At 40.3% G+C, this 19,873-nt stretch overlaps 1 protein-coding gene across 1 annotated transcript in view; it reads left to right on the top strand.

The window, feature by feature from the left end:
* The window catches only part of PKP4 (plakophilin 4), a 222,781-nt gene extending 203,648 nt beyond the window's left edge, over positions 1 to 19,133 (top strand). Inside the window, exons 14-22 of the mRNA XM_075829313.1 lie at positions 1,274 to 1,462; positions 2,445 to 2,618; positions 2,803 to 2,953; positions 4,161 to 4,356; positions 7,105 to 7,189; positions 8,850 to 8,967; positions 11,453 to 11,584; positions 15,048 to 15,121; positions 18,115 to 19,133. Of these exons, the coding sequence (XP_075685428.1) occupies positions 1,274 to 1,462; positions 2,445 to 2,618; positions 2,803 to 2,953; positions 4,161 to 4,356; positions 7,105 to 7,189; positions 8,850 to 8,967; positions 11,453 to 11,584; positions 15,048 to 15,121; positions 18,115 to 18,363 (1,368 nt within the window). The 3' untranslated portion in view covers positions 18,364 to 19,133. The remainder of the gene's footprint in view (positions 1 to 1,273; positions 1,463 to 2,444; positions 2,619 to 2,802; positions 2,954 to 4,160; positions 4,357 to 7,104; positions 7,190 to 8,849; positions 8,968 to 11,452; positions 11,585 to 15,047; positions 15,122 to 18,114) is intronic.
* The last annotated feature ends 740 nt before the right edge of the window (positions 19,134 to 19,873 follow it).

A 19,873-nucleotide genomic window follows, 5' to 3' on the forward strand; every position in this document is an offset into this window, starting at 1 on the left:
ATCCTTCATTGATATGAATGTTCAGCTGAGCCCAACATGCATGTTCTCTTACTAAGGAAGGAGGAATGATCGGCTTCTTGACCTCACAGCTTTGCGAGAAACAAGGGTAATAGTAAAGAAACCAAGTTTATTCCCCCCACCCATCGAGCTGGCATGATTTGCTGGGATTCACACACATTAGATTGTCAGATCCCCATCATTTGCAGCAGTATCTGCCGAATATACTGAACAAAGAACTAATGTACGTGGGCAGAATGTCCCAACCCAAATCCACCATGGGATCAGTGAACTTGCACTTTAATAGACTAGATCAGCATTGGACTGGGTTCCTTGGGTCCACCATCCAACTATACATGTGCACGTCCACTTTTAATCACATCGTAATCTTTGTTGCTATTGCACACGCAGAACGTATCCTCAATAAGATCTAATATGTTATGTTGTTTGTGGAAAGGGTCTTTGGTGCCCATTATAGTGTCTGAATCTAGTCCCACTACTAGAAGGTGCTCTACAACTCTGGTGGCCCAGTCCGGCCTGACTACAATACAGTAAATTTCTAAATCCAATACAATATTATTGTGCTCAATATCGGGTTGCTGTTTTTTTCTATCCATCCACAAGCCATACAATACCATTTATGGCAGTCAGCAGCCAGGCAAATAAAGTGCAGAGTACTGGAGGTCATAAAACAGCAGCCTGCTGACGAATAGCAGGGAGGCCGCAGAGCGTTTGAAATTCCTCCTCCGTCTTGCTATTTTCAGATCCTTGAAGATATTCCATTACTAACAATATATTCGTTATCTTAGAGAAGTGCTGTCTATGCAGTGCGCTACATCCGTGAAGTACCTGCAGAGTTGAAGCTAGTAGAATTAAAAACCACAAAGAGAATGAAAGCAGCATAAACTAGTAGAGGAAAAATGATTCCTTCAATTCAATCAGTAAAAATCCTGTTTGGATGTTTTTTTGTTTTGTCTTTTTTTAGTAGTCTTGTTTTTATGATTTTTGTTTTATTTTTTATCTTATTAATGAGCAATTGTCCATATGTTAATAAGACCATGTGCTGTTTAGTATTGCTCAATATAACAGTGCTTGGAGTTTACTTCGTTAATTGGTGAAACTGTTCGCGGAGTCATTAACGCTCTAAGATTCTGCAGTCTAAAAACCACATAACATTTCGTGTTTGACAGCAGCTCCTGTGCCGCAGACCTAATTACACGAATCCTGTGATTCTCCGAGAGACAGACACTGACAATTCATTTTCCTTCTCTTCTAGACAGTGGAGAACTGTGTCTGCACCTTGAGAAACTTATCTTACCGACTAGAATTGGAAGTGCCTCAAGCTCGATTGTTGGGAATTAATGAAATGGAGGACTTCTGCAAGGAATCCCCCAGCAAGGATTCGGACTCTAGTTGTTGGGGTAAAAAAAAGAAAAAGAAGAAAAAACCACTCCAAGAAGACCTGGTGGGTGCAGTCAGTATTACTAGTTTGTTATACTCAAAAAATACTTAAAAAGAATCCTAAAAATCCATCAAATACATTCACTGAAATAACCTGTTAAATTTCAAAATCACAAGCCTTTAATAACCACCTAATAAAACAAGCAAATCAAATATCATTGGGTGAAAAATGCCAAGCAGCAGTGATTCTGTATTAGTGCACAGTCCAGAGATACAGGACGGACTGTACTGACCTAGGAGCCAACACCAATTGTATAAATCGGGCCCCTTTCACACAATGTTTTCCCTACGTTTAGCGTGTACTTTGGGAAATTTCTATTCGTCAGACGGAGGCCAAAAGTGTGTTACGTTAAACGGATACCATATTAGTCTATGGGTGACGTTTGCGTTAAACTGATGCCAAACCCATAGACTAATACTATCCATTTAACGTATACGTCATCCACCGGGTGATGAGAGTTCATGACATACCATTATAGTAATATAATTATGGCAAAGAAAACGTTCTGACCTTGGTTCTTGGACCTTTTCTTTTCTTGTAACTGATGAATAATCCCTTTTGCAATGTGTGCTACCATCATCCAGAACTGTAGAAAGTCTGAGCTCACTCCACTTGACTTGTCTCTCTTATAATATTGGAGACTGACTGTAAGACCCCCTTTACACCCTTCCATAATAGGTGCTTTGACTAGTTTCGATCTGTAGATGTGGTTTTTTAATCGCCCATCTAGACTTGGTGACCCGCCTCAGTACCACGTGACTGATTATAATTTTATCGCAATATCGAGCAATTGCCACGTGTAAACACAATCGTCATTCAATTTTTCCATAACCAGCCGTGAAAGTTGCTTGACAAAACAACGATTTAGCGAAGCGTGTAAAAGCACCTTAATAGTCTCCGGCCACTGCTTGTTACTGAGTCCATTGACGTATTTGCTATATTCTGCAGAACCTCTGAGTGACTTTATTTTTTCTTATCTTTACAGTGGGACGGTGTGGGCCCAATTCCTGGACTAGCCGAATCCCCAAAAGGGGTAGAAATGCTCTGGCACCCTTCGGTAGTTAAGCCATATTTGACTCTCTTAGCCGAAAGTTCTAACCCTGCAACATTAGAAGGTTCTGCCGGATCTCTCCAGAATCTCTCTGCTGGGAACTGGAAGGTAATAAAGTCATGAAACTTGTTATTCAGGAGGCTACTTAGTAGAGTTAGATTTACTGATTTATTTAATAGGGCCAAAGCCAAATTGACAGCAGCTGCTGGTTCTAATAAAGAGAGTGGAGCAGAGATGACCTGTAGGATTTCCCGCTGGAGCTGTAAGTAATTGCTGCCCTCTCTCTCTGTAGTTTGCGGCATACATTAGAGCAGCAGTCCGAAAGGAGAAGGGGCTGCCCATCCTGGTGGAGCTGCTGAGGATGGATAACGACAGAGTGGTGTCTTCTGTAGCCACAGCTTTGAGGAATATGGCGTTAGATGTTCGGAACAAGGAGCTAATTGGTATGTAGCGGGCCCCAGGAGATGAAGGTGCACATGGATGTAATGGATTGTTTATTCTTCTCGCCTGCTAATTTCAATTTGTCTGATCGCTCATATTGAAGAATAACTTGTGAAATATACACAGATGAAAATACTACTAAAAAGCAGAATATAATTAATTGGTTGTTCCAGTCCGCTGCTTTCCCAACTTTGTTTAATCAGGAATTTGTATTTGTACTTTATTTTATTTTTTTATAGAGCTGCCATCGGGTATGTGGATCTTTTTTAACAAATACGGCTGGGTTTTACTTTTAACGATCCTGGCCAGTGTCAGTTCAGCGTCTTAATTATTCATTACAGGGTCAATGGTCTAAGCTCTGCTTTTGCATTCAGATATAATTTGCAAGGATGGAACGCTTATTGCTATAATTGGTATTTTTTGGCTAAAGAATACATAATTTACCTAATTGAAATGGCATATAAACACATTATTCCAATTTTTATTTTTTTGGTTAAACGAATATCAACTCTTAGAAACTATTTTGTATTAGTTTTTCCTCTCTAAAAAGATCCCACCTTCACTTTGAGACCAATCCCCAAATTCCCTGTTTAGCCATATAGTTAAATTATAACATTTTGATTACTTGCAGCCGCCACTAGGAGGAGCTAAAGGTCTTACTACTTTATGTTTAGAAACGGAACTCAATAATGATACAGTATGCAATTATCTCGTGAGCTCCCCCTGCTGGTGGCTGCAAGCAGAAAGAATTTTATAATTTAACTTTATGGCTGTGTAAAGGCGTGCAGGGGATTTTAAAGCTCCGTATCAGCAAAACTGTTTCTTATATTATGTGGCATGTTTGTTTTTTTAGATCTGGCAAGGCTAAGCAGTTGAAATGATATACAGTAACATCAACAGTCATATTATACTAGTGCTATGTGCTAAAAAATAGAATGCATATGTGTATGACAGGCTAGATCTAGAGTACAGACTACCTATTCAGTTAAACTTTTAAGACATTTATTCAATGGTTTTTGAAAATTTGTTGGAAATTCTGCCGTTTTTTTGCACCAAAAAGTGTAAAAAAAAATACTTGACACATGGTCCCCCACTGTTATGTGGTTTTGCAAGTGACTTACATTCAATATTGTACTAGCTTCATTGAAGGACACATGAATCCACAAACTTAAAGAATCTTGCCATGAAAATATTTCCTGTTTATACTAGGCAAATATGCAATGCGGGACCTAGTAAATCGGCTTCCAGGAGGAAACGGCCCCAACATTTTGTCAGATGACACCATAGCAGCAATCTGCTGTGCCTTGCATGAGGTCACCAGTAAGAACATGGAGAATGCGAAGTCTCTGGCAGACACGGGAGGGATCGAGAAACTGGTGAATATCACAAAAGGAAAAGGAGACAGGCAAGTACTCTACAGCCTTGAATCCAAGAAATTCTGTATAATGGGCATTTAACAGCCTACATTCAGTGATAAGTCGGGCGTCATCTCTCCCACAACACCCTGTAATCTGCTACTTTTAATTATTCCTTTTCTAGAAGCCCCTTGACTGCACCTCATCCAGAGCACTCAATCTACCTCTTGAAGTTGCAAAAATACTTGAGATTGTCATTAGTTTTTGCAAGGCATCTGTTCATTAATTCATACTCCATTAAAAACCTCTGGCCATTTGCTTTCACAGCGGGAACGAGAAGATAAAGAGAAATGTATGATGTTCTCAAAATTAGATTGCTGTTATGAATTGAAATCCAAACGTAATTTTTTTCTTATAAATCATGGTGTATCCTATTCATGTGCATAGCATCTTCCCTTTGCAAAATCATCTCCATTTGACAACTGTCAGAAATAGAATTATAAATTGTGATGACGTGATCACCGCGGTGCCCTGGTCATTTACCTCGTTGGAGACTTCTGGTTGTTGCCCTGTAACACTGGTTCCTGTAACCCATCCAAGGCGTCACCCACATATAACTATTACCGAAACTTGTCCAAGTTAATACACATCAATAATACTAATATCCCTCATGTGCTTCTCTTGAAAGATGGGTTACCTGCCATGCCACCAATATATGGAGTATGGCACTTCCTTCTATTCTGTATACTAATAATGTGAAGTTATTTCTCGTAGTGTATTGGGTAATCTAGATCCATGTGCCGACCTCTTGGGAAGAAGTAAATCAGGTTGTGTACAAACAAAACAACATGGGACCAACCATATTTTATAGACTATTAGACGCACCTTTTTTCATTTTGTTATCTGAATTAGTTAGACTTGATTCTTTAAAAGTTTCTAGATCTATCTCTATGGGAAAATGTATTGCGGTAATACAAGTAAACACTACGATTCCAGCATGGCCCGGTAGGAGTAATTGACGAGGGAGAGGGGGTGAAATGCAGTCAGTGTTTTCTATAAGTACTTACAGCAGAGCAAAGCGTAATTTTGCTGTAACCTGTCATTTACAGTGTGATCTCGCGAGATTACGTACCACAGAAATGTTAATGAAGTGTCTGGATTGTGAATAGACATCCCGTCCTGGCCGGAAAGAATGTGTATTCACTGTCTAAACACTTCAGTAACGTTAATATGTCCGTATAAGACAGCACATAGTGATCTAGCAGGATCCCTATGCGCTGACTAAATGAATGGAGACAAGTGCATGACGCTGATTGGTCACTGATTGGTCAGCGTCATACACTCCTCTGTAGAACGCCCACTTGGTCTAAAGTAAAAACACGCCCAGTTGGGCATTAAGAAAGTAATTCGCATAAAACTAAAATCGCTCCTAACGTGGTAAAAATAGATAGTTTTTCTAAATAAAAACCACTGCTGTCACCTACATTATATCGCCGATCTCCTTATATAGGAGATAGGGCACTTATAATGTGGTGACAGAGCCGCTTTAAGGACACTGCCAATTTTGGCCTTAAGGACAAAACAATTTTTTTTATATTTCCCTCTTTGCATCCTGGCGCTCATAACTTTTTATTTTTTTTGTCCGACGTAGCTGTATGAGACTTGGTTTTTTGTGGGACGATTTGTGCTTTATGTAGGTACGATTTTTTTGGTATATTTACATATATATATATTTTTTTTTTATATAAATTATTTCTTTTTTTTACACCGATCATCATAAATAACATTAGAAATGTATTGTACAGGTTGTTACGGACATGGCGATACCAAATATGCGTATATTATTTCATGTTTTGGGACTTATATTTTTAAAAGTTTCTAAATTAACGTCACTTTTTATTATTTTATTTTTTTTTTTTAAATCCCATAGAGGGATTTTTCATGTTCGTTTTTTAACTGTAATGTACTGGTATAGATCTATATGCCAGTACATTAGCCTGTGTACTGTTTGTACACAGGTAGTTAGTGCATACCTCAGTATTCCCTAACCGGGAATATGGGATTTTCTGTGACGCGATCAAAGGGGAGACCCCCTTCTCACTTTAGCTTTCAATGCCGCGATCAGCTTTGATCGCGGCATTCAAGGGGTTAACGGTGGAGAGGGGTTTCTCTTCTCTCCACTGTTAGGGTATGTTCACACGGCAGCGTCCATTACGACTGAAATTACGGAGCTGTTTTCAGGCGAAAACAGCACCGTAATTTCAGCCGTAATGGCATGTGCAGGCGTCTTTCGCTGCGTCCATTACGGACGTAATTGGAGCTGTTTTTCCATGGAGTCCATGGAAAACTGCTCCATTTACGTCTGAAGAAGTGACAGGCACTTCTTTGACGCGGGCGTCTTTTTTACGCACCGACTTTTGACAGCGACGCGTAAAAAAAATTACCGTTGGCACAGAACATCGTAAGACCCATTCAAATGAATGGGCAGATGTTTGGCAACGCTTTTGAGCTGCATTTTCGGACGTAATTCGGGGCTAAAACGCCCGAATTACGTCCGTAAATAGTGTGTGTGAACCCAGCCTTAGAACAGGGCTGCGGCTGTGTGTTACAGCTGTTGCCCAGCTCATCATGGCGCACGGACACTGGCTGTCTCACAGGACGAGAATACTCGTCCTGATGCGCCAATTCCCCTCTGCTCAGGACGAGTATTCTCGTCCTGTGTCGGCAACCATTTGTCATTTCATCTTTAAAAAAGTTATAAGGCACCAAATAGTCTGATTATTTTTTCTACTCTTTAGATCTTCATTGAAAGTGGTGAAAGCTGCTGCACAGGTGTTAAATACGCTATGGCAATATAGAGACCTCCGCAGCATCTACAAAAAGGTAGGAGTATACTTGTATGTTACTTCTGAAGTTAGAGGAGTACACAATAATTTTGTTTCTAAATTCCGTAGTTTTATTATTCCGCAAGAGCAGTGATGGGGAAAAAAAATGGAAAATGCAGATCTGTGAACAACAAGGTTGGCCGTTGTCATTAAATATACTGCTGCGGAAAAATAAATCTGTCTGATCTTGCTTGCATTACTAAATTATACATAACATGCAGCATCCCATTGCATTGAGGATGATGTCTCATTGTGTCTGAAGCCACTGCAGTCTCTTGTAGGTTTCTAAATAATAATATTAGAAAAAATGTACCTGGGCTGTTGCATAGCAACAATACAGGAATATACTGGGTGACCACTGCAAATCGGCACGCTGCCCTGTGTATTTTGCTGAGGCTGCTCTCTGTAGGTGATGTAAGGCTATACAGTCATTTCTGCTCTCCCCTGTAGTGGGCTGCAGCTTGCTCACTGCTTGTGACATACATGCTGCTGCACAGGTCCCGGTATGCAGCCTCGTAATGTTTGGGCAAAACATTGACATTTGTCGTTTCCTGACCCATTACCTGCAGTGATTTCTAGAATAAGATGAACAGACGCAGGATTATTCTCTTCTGGTAAACAACTTAGTGTTGGCATGTGGGAAAAAATAAGAACACTGTAGCAATAATTGCTATTGTGCGTCTCAATATATACTATACATATGATATAGTCTATTACACTCCAAAAAGGCTCCATTCCTACCGGTTAAGGTCCTAGATGGGGTGATAGTGAAGCAGATATGATCCATATATTTTAGAAATGACCTAAACTCTTCAGATATTGGGAGCAGAATAAACCATTATTGGACACATTTCACATTACAATTGTTTTTGGTATAAAAGCACGTGTGTTGGGTGATGACTCGACCATTGTAGGTTGCAGAAATGACAAGTTCATTGTGCTAAGAGCATCATTTTGTACCTAGAAGGGCAATTACAAGAATTTGGTACAGTAGTGCCCCACCCCGATTACTACTTGGAGATGATTAATAATAAACGAGAGTACAAGGGAGAACACCGAACTAATAACCAAAGATTACATATACTGCTTCATTGAGTTTTTTCCCCCTACTTTTTTTTCCCTCGAAATGGGTGGGGACTTTGTGTTTTCTTTTAAATCATTGTTACTGTTTTATTTGATCACTTTTGGGGGAAAAAAATAATTAGGCTCATTACATACCTTCCATCAGAGGTATACGTCAGGAAATCGACCTTATAGGCATATACAATGACATATGTCACTTATAAGCTCCAATAGTAAAAAAAAAAAAAAGTATACAGTGCAGTACTTATTTTTCTATGTATCCCTCTACTCTTCTACTACGCTGTTCTATACGTATCTTGGACACCCTTTTGGCCAGGTGAAATGGGGTCCTATGGATATGTTCGTCCTATGCTCCTGGGGATTTACCTGTGCATATGCCAAATGTAGTTCACAAAGGTAATGTGAACAGAGCCTTATTCTATGGCTTAGGTTGTGGCGGGAAAAATTCACGTGTTTTTCTTTAAGGTTATGCGTTATGGATTAGCTTTGACTTCTTTTCAGGCATTTTTACATGCATATCCCAGTTTGCCATTGAAAGCCTCCACCACCAATACCTGGATTTCATTTCTTTACAGGAGGGTTGGAATCAGTCTCATTTTATAACTCCAGTCTCGACATTAGAACGTGATCGCTTCAAATCCCACCCATCGCTATTAACCACCAATCAGCAAATGTCGCCCATGATCCAGTCAGGTAAGTGATGATCTATGTATCTTATATGTATCAACGTGTGAGTCTTAATAGGTCCTTGACAGATTCATTCAAGGACAGCCATCAGCTTAAGGTATATATAAGAAGTGATGATAGAGTACCTAATGGGTCCATGTTTTCCCACTACACGGAGCTCTACGTGTCCCACCCCGCCCCCCCCTCGCTGAGCCCTATTTTGTCACTTAAAAGTACCAAGACGGTTCACATAATTTCCTTTTAGGCTTCAAATCGCTGGAAACCCCCTGCGAAGTGGGGGAGGACTTGCTTCATATTCACGATCCGTCTGAGGCTTTGTGTGGTGACGTGACATTTCACTATGGCAAGCTAAATAAGAGTGGGCATGGCCTCTTTCTTTAACAATATGGCAGTGAAGTCTGCCGTTTGCGATGGGCCAGAGCTTGTCATGCATGGTCCAACAAGACCAGTTTGGTGCTGCTGGTTATTGGTAATGTGCCCTAAAAAATATCAAATTATTTAATTTTCCTTATCGGGATGTCGCCGTTTTAGGAATAACGCTTGTTTGTTGTATAATGAAACGTTAAACAATTTTCAAAAATATTGTGATTCAGTTCTTCATGGTTTCAAGATCTCTGCTTGCTGTCGCTGAATGGGAACCTTGATTATTTTACATCCAGATGCTGAAACTCTCACCTGGTCATGTGATGATTATACAGGTGCTCCTGTGTGGTCATCACATGACCGGTACTGACCCAGCACTACCATAGCTGCGCCTTTCTCCATCTCACCTAGTCACGGTACTTGAGAATTCCTTTCAGTTTATCAGTTACTTGACTTCGCTGCACCCTTGCTGTACCCTTTCTCATGCGCTGTGAATCTGACATGGCGATAGCACCGCTCTTGTAACGGGGGATGATTTTGACGAGACGTCTGATTCCAGTCCCTGCTGCCTTTGTCTCTTCACTTCCATTAATGTTCTTGGCAGGCATGGAGACAATTTGACAGCTACCGGAGAATCACATGCTAAGATGTATTACTATAATCATCACTGACTGCCTCAGGCACGCTCTTACCTGGGAAGCTCGTCCCATACTGTTCTATTATATGTTCAGCTAAATGTAACGACATTCATGTGATGTACAATTACTGATAAAAGTCACATGGAAAAGGTATTTTTTTTTTTTTTTTGGAAGGGGTGAAGTTCTGAAAGTTGCATCATATGTTTTACTCAACATTATTAGTTAGTCCTTTATTATATTGAGACTTCCAAGCATCATTCAACTTAATGTAGTATATTTACATAGTATCTTCGCATCATTTACTGTGCGTTACATGCAGTCTTCTGTTCTCTGTTAATTTCCTGTTACCAGCCATTGTTCTCCAATGGAAGTCAAGAAAACCGTCTAACCCCTTTATCTTACATATCTCCAGTTCTGAGAACCTCCGAAAATATTGAAAGACACACATGTGATTGATTTGATGAGCTCTTAGCGTAATTTTTATATGTTCCTAGTAAGATCACACAATCATATACTGGAGGAGTGCAGCAGCCACCTGCAAGAGTGAAGATATTTATGCATTTAATACATTTTGCTATCTATCCTTTATCCATCTCATAGCTATCGATCATCTCTCTCAATCGATAGATAGATAGATAGATAGATAGATAGATAGATAGATATCCATTATAGCCCTCTTAAATTGTTCTACCATACTCATGTATATCTGTGTTACTACCTACAAGAGTATCTATCCTATGTATATTATCTATTATAGCTTTTTTAAATTGTTCTACCTTAAACTAAACATTTCTGTGTTTCATATACATCTGTGTGACTACTTACAACCGTATCTATCTAGCTTCCTATGTATATTATTCATTATAGCTCTTAGATAGAATATGAGATAGATAGATAGATAGATAGAATCTATCTATCCAAAAAAGAAAGTCAAGAGCAGCACCAAATAGAATAAATACGGGTTCCAACCTTAGGTTAAAGGCTATATCCTTCGCAGTGGAGTACAAAAAATAGGCAGCACTCCACTTTATCTCATATTTATCTCATATCTATCGCTCTATCATATCTATCGATCTATCCTCTCTATCGATCTATCCGCTCTATCGATCTATCCTCTCTCTCGATCTATCCTCTCTATCGATCTATCCTCTCTATCTATCCTATCGATCTATCCTCTCTATCTATCCTATCTATCTATCCTATCGATCTATCCTATCTATTGATCTATCATATCCTATCTATTTTCTATCCATCCTTGCATGTTGTTGTATTTGCTGCAGTACTTTTTCCGTCTCAGCCGTTTAGCACCTGCACATTCATTGCGTTATGTTAGGAGGTGCTGACAAGGAGCCAGTGTCATCCTAGAGTCTTTTCTGCTCATTTTAGTTCCAGCAGTGGACATTCCTATTACTGTTTCCTGTTACAAGAGGAGAGGCTGTAATAGTTCATTATATGTTTCATTGATTTTTTTCTTTTTTTTCTTGGGACAGTGGGCAGCACGTCATCTTCACCAGCACTGTTAGGAATCCGGGAGCCGCACTCTGGTTATGAGAGAACACAGACCTCTATGCAATACTACAACAACCAGGGGGAATCCTTAATTCACAAGGATATGTATAGTGGTAAGCAGCTTCCTTACACATCTCGTGCTTGGCTCAGCATTTCTATCTGATCTTAAAATTCTAATATAGTGAAAATCAACATGAAAGATGGATTCCGGCCACCTATTAGTCATGGTTATATGTCTGCTGTGATTCTCTCGCTCGCTGGAGCTCCTGTAATAAATGCTGCATTAGGCGATGATGTTCTGTAGCCCCCAGAAGCCACTTCAGTATCACTGCAAGTCTGGTACCTGATTAGTTGCCATTGTTTTAGGTGTAACCTTTCTTTTTTTTATCATGTTTTATTAATAAGCCTTGTGCACTTCTGGCTCCTTGTTGAGTTCCTGATGATGAAGACAAGCAGAGATAAGATGTTTAAAGCGTCTTCAACAACCGTGCTGTCAAGTCTGAGAAATTTATTTTGCATTTTGCCTGTGGGTTAAGCAGTGCCAGTGGCAAGAAAACATCTTCCTTTTCATATACTTATGATTTATTGAGGTTTGAGGTATTGTGTACCTTAAAGTTAATCTCCACCCTTTAACTCTATTGTTTTTTAGGTCCAAAATTCTGTTCTGATCAATTTCTTACTATACCTTGATAGCGGCCAGAGCTCTGTTTTTCTGATACGGAGCTCCAAATTCACTGCATAGCCAGAGTTAAAAGAGAATATGCTGGTTACCTTCAGCCACCACTAGAGGGAGGAAGCTGCATTCTGTTACAATATGCAGTAAGCTCCCTCTAGTGGCGACTTCAGGTAGCTATGTTCTGTTTTAAATTTGTGTCTATGCAGTGGTTTTGGAGTTTTGTATCTGGAAAAACAGAGCTCTGACCACTATAAAGATATATAAAGAAATTAACCTGCGTGGAATTTTGAACCTGTTTATATTTATGAAGGTGGCCGATAACTTTAGGCCTTAACACCGTCACTATTTGCTTATATAATGACTGGCCACATTCTAATCAATACAAGTTATGCCCATAAGAAAGCCACCATTACTGTCTGTAGCTGAAAGGGGCACTTTAAAAACTATCTCCACCCAAAACAGGTACTAATAAAATGTTCACCATTCGCATTTCGCTCTTTTCCTTAAAACAAAATGACATGCTCTGAAAAAATTACCTTCTACTCTGAAATTATATTACACAAGTAACCCACAGAGCTTACAGCCTAATATTGTGCGTTGAGTAACAGAGTTTATCTGGGCATAATAATGGACTGCGGCTCAAAGTCGTCCAGTGTAATGAGGTTGCTGATGCCGTTTACCATAAACACTGTGGGAATAAAGCAGGGATTGAATGCAATTTATTACGCCTCTCATAAGTAATTGGTTGTGACAGTTGTCAGATTGTACTGAAGTAGTGCAGCTGTCTCTGATGTTTCTGCCCTTCCCGCTTCCCACCAAAGCTTAGATTCCAGAATTTAATTAAATAGAATGACCCCCCGGGAAAAGCAGAGGTGTCTCTGCGATTAACTTGCGGTGCAGAATCAATTTTTAATAGCGCATATATTGTCAGGCCGAGTTCAGGGTCACCAGCTAGTGATGGCTGCTTTCAGGTGAAAATATTAAATGCTATGTACACTTTTTGAAAACTTTTTTTTTTTAAATAAAAATATGTATTCGTGTGATTGTTGCAACTTTCTAATTTTTATTTAAAAAATTTACTTTTTGTGATACAGCTGCTTTGTATCTTGTATACAGAGCAGCTGTATCTAGCTCTGACAGCACTGATGGGTTCAGTGACAGCGGGTCCTGCGTGTCTCCTACAAGCAGGATCCACCTGATATCGATCACATCTAAGTTATGAACTTAGATGTGATTGGTAACCGCTCAAACTTGTGTGTAAGGCTGGGTTCACACGACCACATTAACGTCCGTAATGGACGGACGTATTTTGGCCGAAGTCCCGGACCGAACTCAGTGCAGGGAGCCGGGCTCCTAGCATTATACATATGTACGATGCTAGGAGTCCCTGCCTCTCCGTGGAACTCCTGTCCAGTACTGAAAACATGATTACAGTACGGGACAGTTGTCCTGCAGCGAGGCAGGGACTCCTAGCGTCGTACATAACTAGGATGCTAGGAGCCCGGCTCCCTGCAGTGTGTTCAGTCCGGGACTTCCGGCCGAAATACGTCCGTCCAATACGGACGTTAATGTGGTCGTGTGAACCCAGCCTAAGAGATACGCAGGACCCGCTGTCACTGAACCAGTCAGTGCTGTCAGAGCTAGATACAGCTGCTCTGTATAGAAGATACAAAGCAGCTGTGTATCAAAAAGTAAAAAATATTTTTAATAAAAAGTTATTAGAAAGTTGCACCAAACACACTAATACACATTTTTATTTAAAAAAAACAAAAAACATTTTTGGTGTACATAAACTTTAACTCCCAGGCATCATGCTTCCAGGACCAGAAGTCAATTCTAAATACCTGCTTAGAAATAATTATATTAGGTGGTGAATAGGACTTGTGCCATGTGCTGCTGTAGCCTGCGCTCCTAGATAGCAGATCCCATAAGAATACATTGAGTTGCACTTGGGATGTGATTAAATGCATAGACAATTTAGCAGCGTAGAGGAGGGCATCATGATGACTGGGTCAAATTTGCACAGAACTGTCTGAAACATGGCAAAGAGGGGAAGTTGCCTGGCTCCAATACATGTAACGCAGTCAATTCAGTCTCTATTGTACCTCCGTTGGGCATTCTCCACTGCTCATAGAGACCTGACCTATTGCAGTTTATGCACCGATCAGTCCGTGAACACGGCGTTGCCGTGTGCAAGAGCCATAGGTTGTGTGCCATCGGTTCCATTACTTCCTTTTGCCAGGTGTTAAGCATGATCTCCAATGCCAAAAAAAAGTCACATAACATGAAATGTATGTAAGTTGAAACATGTAACGTCATAACCACCAGGAGTTCTGGAGCAAAAGTCTGCCCGTAACCCTAGCCTTATGTGGGCATCACCGCTCAGTGTAGCCAAGAAATAAAAAATAAAAAGTATAAAAATTTGTGCCCCCCCAATGGATCAACCTAAAGAAAAACATCAAAAATATTCACCCCATGTAAAGCATCGTCAGCTGGCATTTCCGTTCATGTTATACTACACATTCCTGTACTGTCAGCCCTTCAGGGTGTACGTAAAGGATCTTGCATCCTCCGGACGTCTTTCACAAATGGCTGTAATTTACAAAATAGTCTAAATCTGTCGAAGAAAAGCGTTCAGAAACTCCCGGAGATTGTGAAGCGCCTTTGTCTGGGAGAGTAATGCTCGGGAGGGGAGAACATCCATTTGCTGCATTTCTTCTATGTGGTGACAGGTAAATTGTCCACGTCGCTGCTGGTTCCTGATGTCTGAGCAGAGATCTCTTCCTGTTTACATTAAATGCCGTGCAAACAGATTGGCTTGTAATATGTCGGTGTCGATTTGCAGAATCTTCTACTGGAGAGAATAGAAATTGTGGAACTAAACCATTTTATTCTTCCAGGGTCCAGCAAAGCATCTCCTATCTACATCAGTTCCTATTCATCACCAGCGCGGGAGCAGAACAGGAGGCAACAGGTTAGAGGAGCATTTACAGTTTTTCATATTGAGGTGCTTTCCTGCCATAAGGATCAATGTTTTCTGATTGTCTTGACATTCATGGTCGGTCTGTGACAGTCGTAGTTTTGGATAACAACGCCATAAGTTAAAACGACGATTCGATCGATCTCTGCCCTGATCCCTTTTGTGTGTCCTTCCATTGATGGGATGCAGATCTGTCGTTTGGCATGAAAGACTTTACAAGATTGCACCCGACCACAAATTTTTCTACAGATCTCGGTCTTCGGTCGGCGTCTGTCGTGTTCGTGACACAAACGAGTGTAAAAGTCAGCAAAAAATAGTCTGAATTGTTTTTTTTTAGACGTCTAAAAACTGCTATGTACGGCAAGCTTTAGGTTGTTTTTTCCGCAACACATCACTCTTCGGAATTGCAACATGTATTTGAAACGGCCTGTGTTGCAAATCTTCGTATAACACTCTCTAGGCTTTGGTGGTGGTCCCAGCAAGACTTTTTCTGGCATATCCTATCTGGTGGAAAAACCTCACCAGGGGTTGTCCAGTCTAGAAAACCCATTTTCATACAATTTATTAGGGAATTATGAGTTAATAAAGGGGTGGAAGTCCTCTGTTCAGGATCCTCATCCCTTCACCAGAGTAGAGAGCGGTTACAAAAAGAGTCTTTTGCTTTGGAGGACCTGTCCTGCACTGCGTTACACAGACAACCCATTGATATGAAAGGGCACTGTGTAATGCTTAATTTTCCCTAGGGTGGCGCTGCAGGGAAATTGAACACTTAATGCCGGGTTTCCCCACAGATTACATCTGTTTGCTGGGGGACACTTTGTGATCAACTTTATTGTCAAGGGGCCCTCCTAACAAGTAGGGATTGACTAAAGAGAAGAACCCCTTTAACACCCTATGGCCATCTTAGAACTACTGTAACATGCTGGGTGTACATGCATTTTGTACTGAGTTGACAGCAAAGAAATGAAAATGCACCTAGCAGGCTCCATGAATACAATAGTAATATCATGTACACATCAGTATGTAATACACAGCAGAGAGTTGTAAGAAGTGCCCTGATCCAATGTATAATGTTATCCCCTCCTGAATCATTCACAGTGAACATGAACGTTCTTCTCACCCACTGTTTCCCGGTGTAGGACGTTAACATTTTTACAATTGGACCAAGTTGAAACTTACAGGGGTCAGCTGAACGAAGAGGCCGCAGCATGTGCTGGAGCGCCACAGCCCCTTCATTCTACTCATTAAACAACTTTTAAAGTGCTTCATAGGAAAGGAGTCCGCAGCTTTGTAGAGGCCTTTAAAGTCATCTCTAGTATTTGTTTTGAGCAGTTTCAAGTGAAGATTGACATTTGAACATCCATTTTTATATTACTTTTCACTTGTCCGTTCATATTGTACTGATCCTGGGGTTACCTCTTTTTGTACGCTAATTCCACGGCATTCTGTAAATTTCTGTTCTTAGCGCTGACCTCACATTTCTCTCGTGCCCCCTGCTGGTTCAGTGTCTATACAGAGCACTCTGGTTTTGCACTCATGTAATGATGTAGTGTTTATATCAACCACTGTACCATAAATAAAGCTGTATGGATTTTAGCTAGAGAAATAGAGCTCCTGTAAATAGTCCCATTTTCAGTCCGTGTTCGATCAGCATATGTGAAAGATAATTTGTACCATGTAATTCTTCACTTCCCCTGTGGGGGCACTGCAGAGAAATTGAACACTTACATTTTAGGTAACGTGAGGTCCCAGCAGCGGGACACCCTATGATCAACATATTTTTAGAGGGCCCTTCAATGGGCTTGACTGTTATTAGAACAGCACTTATACGGTAGTAGTCAGGGTATGGGAACGTGTGTATTTTTCAATTGATGTCAGCAGGTCTGCTGTCCGCTTGAAACTAAGATGTGAAGTAAACCAAATTTATAGATTCTAAAATTCTAGCTCTGTTTTTATACTGCCTGGAGCGATCATTAACTAATATCACTGCTACATACTGCCGCTGTTTAATCATTAAACAAGTCGATAAAGTTATTTTTGTTTAAGTTGGATAATTGAACCGCCTTCAGCACTTCGAAATCATCATGTTCCTTGTCCTATAATACAATTACCGTAGATATGAGCTCTAGTTTTGGAGGTATATGGTCGGCTAGGGCTATGCAGAGCCGCATCACTCCCATATTTAAAAAGACAGTGCATTTCTCCCCTAACTTGCTGGAGATGCTGCTTAAGGCTCTGTTCACACTTGCGTTATACACGGAAACCAAAATACATAACCGAATCTGTCAGATGGCCGGCGGACCTCATTGACTTACAATGGTGTCGGTCAGGATTTCATAGTTTTGACGGGAAGAATAGTGTTAAATTCATTACCATTCGTGCAGACGGACGCTCTGAGAACAGAGCCACTGACGGCAGTGTGAACATAACAGAAAAATAAACACAGCTTTTTCTCATTTATTTTCTCACCGCAGAATAAACTGAACCAAAAAAATTCAAAATATGAGGCCTTAAGCATCTCAGGGGGGCAGAGCTAAAGATTTCTAATAGATGATACGGTGCATGGCTCGCTATTGTTCTGGGAATCCGCTTTCTAAAATGATGAATCAATATTTTTATGGGTTGCCGCATATGAGCTGTAAGAAACGTTCAGCAAATATCTGTCATCTGTGATCATGAAAGGACGCTGGCGCTGTCGGCCACAACATAGAGCTTTTCTTAGCGCCATCTAGTGGGGACTTTGGGAACGTGCGGTCATTTTATGAAACTACTGAGTAATATATTCTTTCATAAAACCAAGATCAGCGGAGGATATTCTGCAACATTTCAATCATAAAACAGAGAGACAATGATGACTTTTGAGGATGCTAGAGCTTTACCAGACACCTCAACCTCCATCCCACTCTATTGTTTCTAGATAAAGAATTCAAAACAATATCCGCTTCCATCTCTTACTCGAATAACATTGTGTTTTTTTATTCTCCCAGCCTCACCAGCTGTATTATAGCCCTGAAGATTCAAATAGGAAAAATTATGACTCCTACCGGTTGTATTTGCAGTCTCCGCACAGCTATGAAGACCCGTATTTTGATGAGCGCGTTCAGTTCACGTCAACAACCGATCAGAATGCACAATATGGACTGAAATCAACCACAAACTATGTTGACTTTTATTCCACTCGGAGACCTTCCTACAGATCAGAACAGTACCCGGGGTCTCCGGACTCATGGGTGTAAGACCTGGGGAGGGCGGTCAATAGACTCCGTACTAGTAATCATGCTTGACTTGATTTTTTTGAATGGCCTTATTTGCAGTTTTTTACGGTTGGAAATAGAAAGTGGAATAAAAAAAAGAAGGACCATGTTGGACGTGGTAATTTTGTTTCAGAAAGTTTAGCCTGGACGAAAGGAAATGAAGCAAGAAGGGTGTTTTTTGTTTTATTTTTTTATATATATTTTTTTTTTTTTACTTTTTTTTTTTTTTTGCGGTTTTGGTTGTAGCTCTTGCTGCTTGTAGTTCTGTAGTTTGGTGATGGTGCAAGCTATGTGAGGGAAGGTATGCGATTGATGAAAAAAAATGATTTTTGGGGGAAATGTCTATGGTCAAATGAAATCTTGATATTTTTTTTAATGTGAATAAAGTCTCGTTCCAATTAGTTTGTACAGAAATATGGATCCAATGAATGCTTCTTTGTTTTACTGTTACTCAATGTCGACCTTGTATGCTATCCTGTCTTGTAAATTATTCTCTCACCATTGTAAATACAGCAATGCATTACCAGTCACGGCTGCCATCATTTGTATTGCAGAGTGTCATTTGGAATCACTGAAAATCCAGAGTTGTAAATCACGATATTAAATGCTAACATTTTTACACATAGACTCATTTAAGAATAGAAGATAATCTATACGTTTTGTCCATTCCCTGCTCTTTCATAAGTCTCACTGCCATTTTCTATGCACATGGAAGATGAAATAAATGTGGAGATATCATCCACGTAAAATCAGCCTGTGTATCTGTCTGCTCCTCTGTTGGTCAGAGTCTTGTGTATGTGTTCTGTGTGCCCGCTGATGGCTCTGTCTTTCTAATGAGGTCTAGTAATTAAATGTTCATTTTACATCATGTGACCGCATGTAAAGTTAAAGGGATTCTGTGAATGTCTGCTTTTTATCACCATTTTGTTTTTGTTTTTTTACATTTAAATAGGTCCAAAATGTTGTCCTGAGAAATCTACATCTTCATATGGGTTGGAACAGAACGCCAAATGCCCAGAATCCTTTTACACAAACAGTTAAAAGATAACATTCTCACTACCTACAGCCACCACTAGGTGGAGCTTACTGGATATGCCTCCCATCTAATGTGACAATAAATCTGTATGCAGTAAGCTCTTAGAGGAACCCTAAATATGGAAAATGCTGAAAATTCCTCCCTTAATCTTCTCATTTCTTTTGATCCTGTGTTGTCTTATATTGCAATTTAAACAAGTATAATTAAAGACATTTTCTGTGTTCTAGGAGATCAGCCATTTCCCACCCTCCATCTCCGTACAAACTGTTGTGGTAACGATAATAGCAGCCATCTTTGTCACCCAGCTTTCCTTGGTATCTCCCCCCTCCCTGTAGTACGGGACATCACACATCACATGCCTTTTATCTCCACTGCTCCCTGCTCTCCCCCTCCCTTCTTGTCTCTGGAGGGATCATGTTTCAAATGCTGGGCAGCAGAGTATACCGATAGAACAGC

Source organism: Rhinoderma darwinii, chromosome 6, assembly GCF_050947455.1.
Source record: "Rhinoderma darwinii isolate aRhiDar2 chromosome 6, aRhiDar2.hap1, whole genome shotgun sequence".
In the NCBI taxonomy this organism is placed as follows: domain Eukaryota; kingdom Metazoa; phylum Chordata; class Amphibia; order Anura; family Rhinodermatidae; genus Rhinoderma; species Rhinoderma darwinii.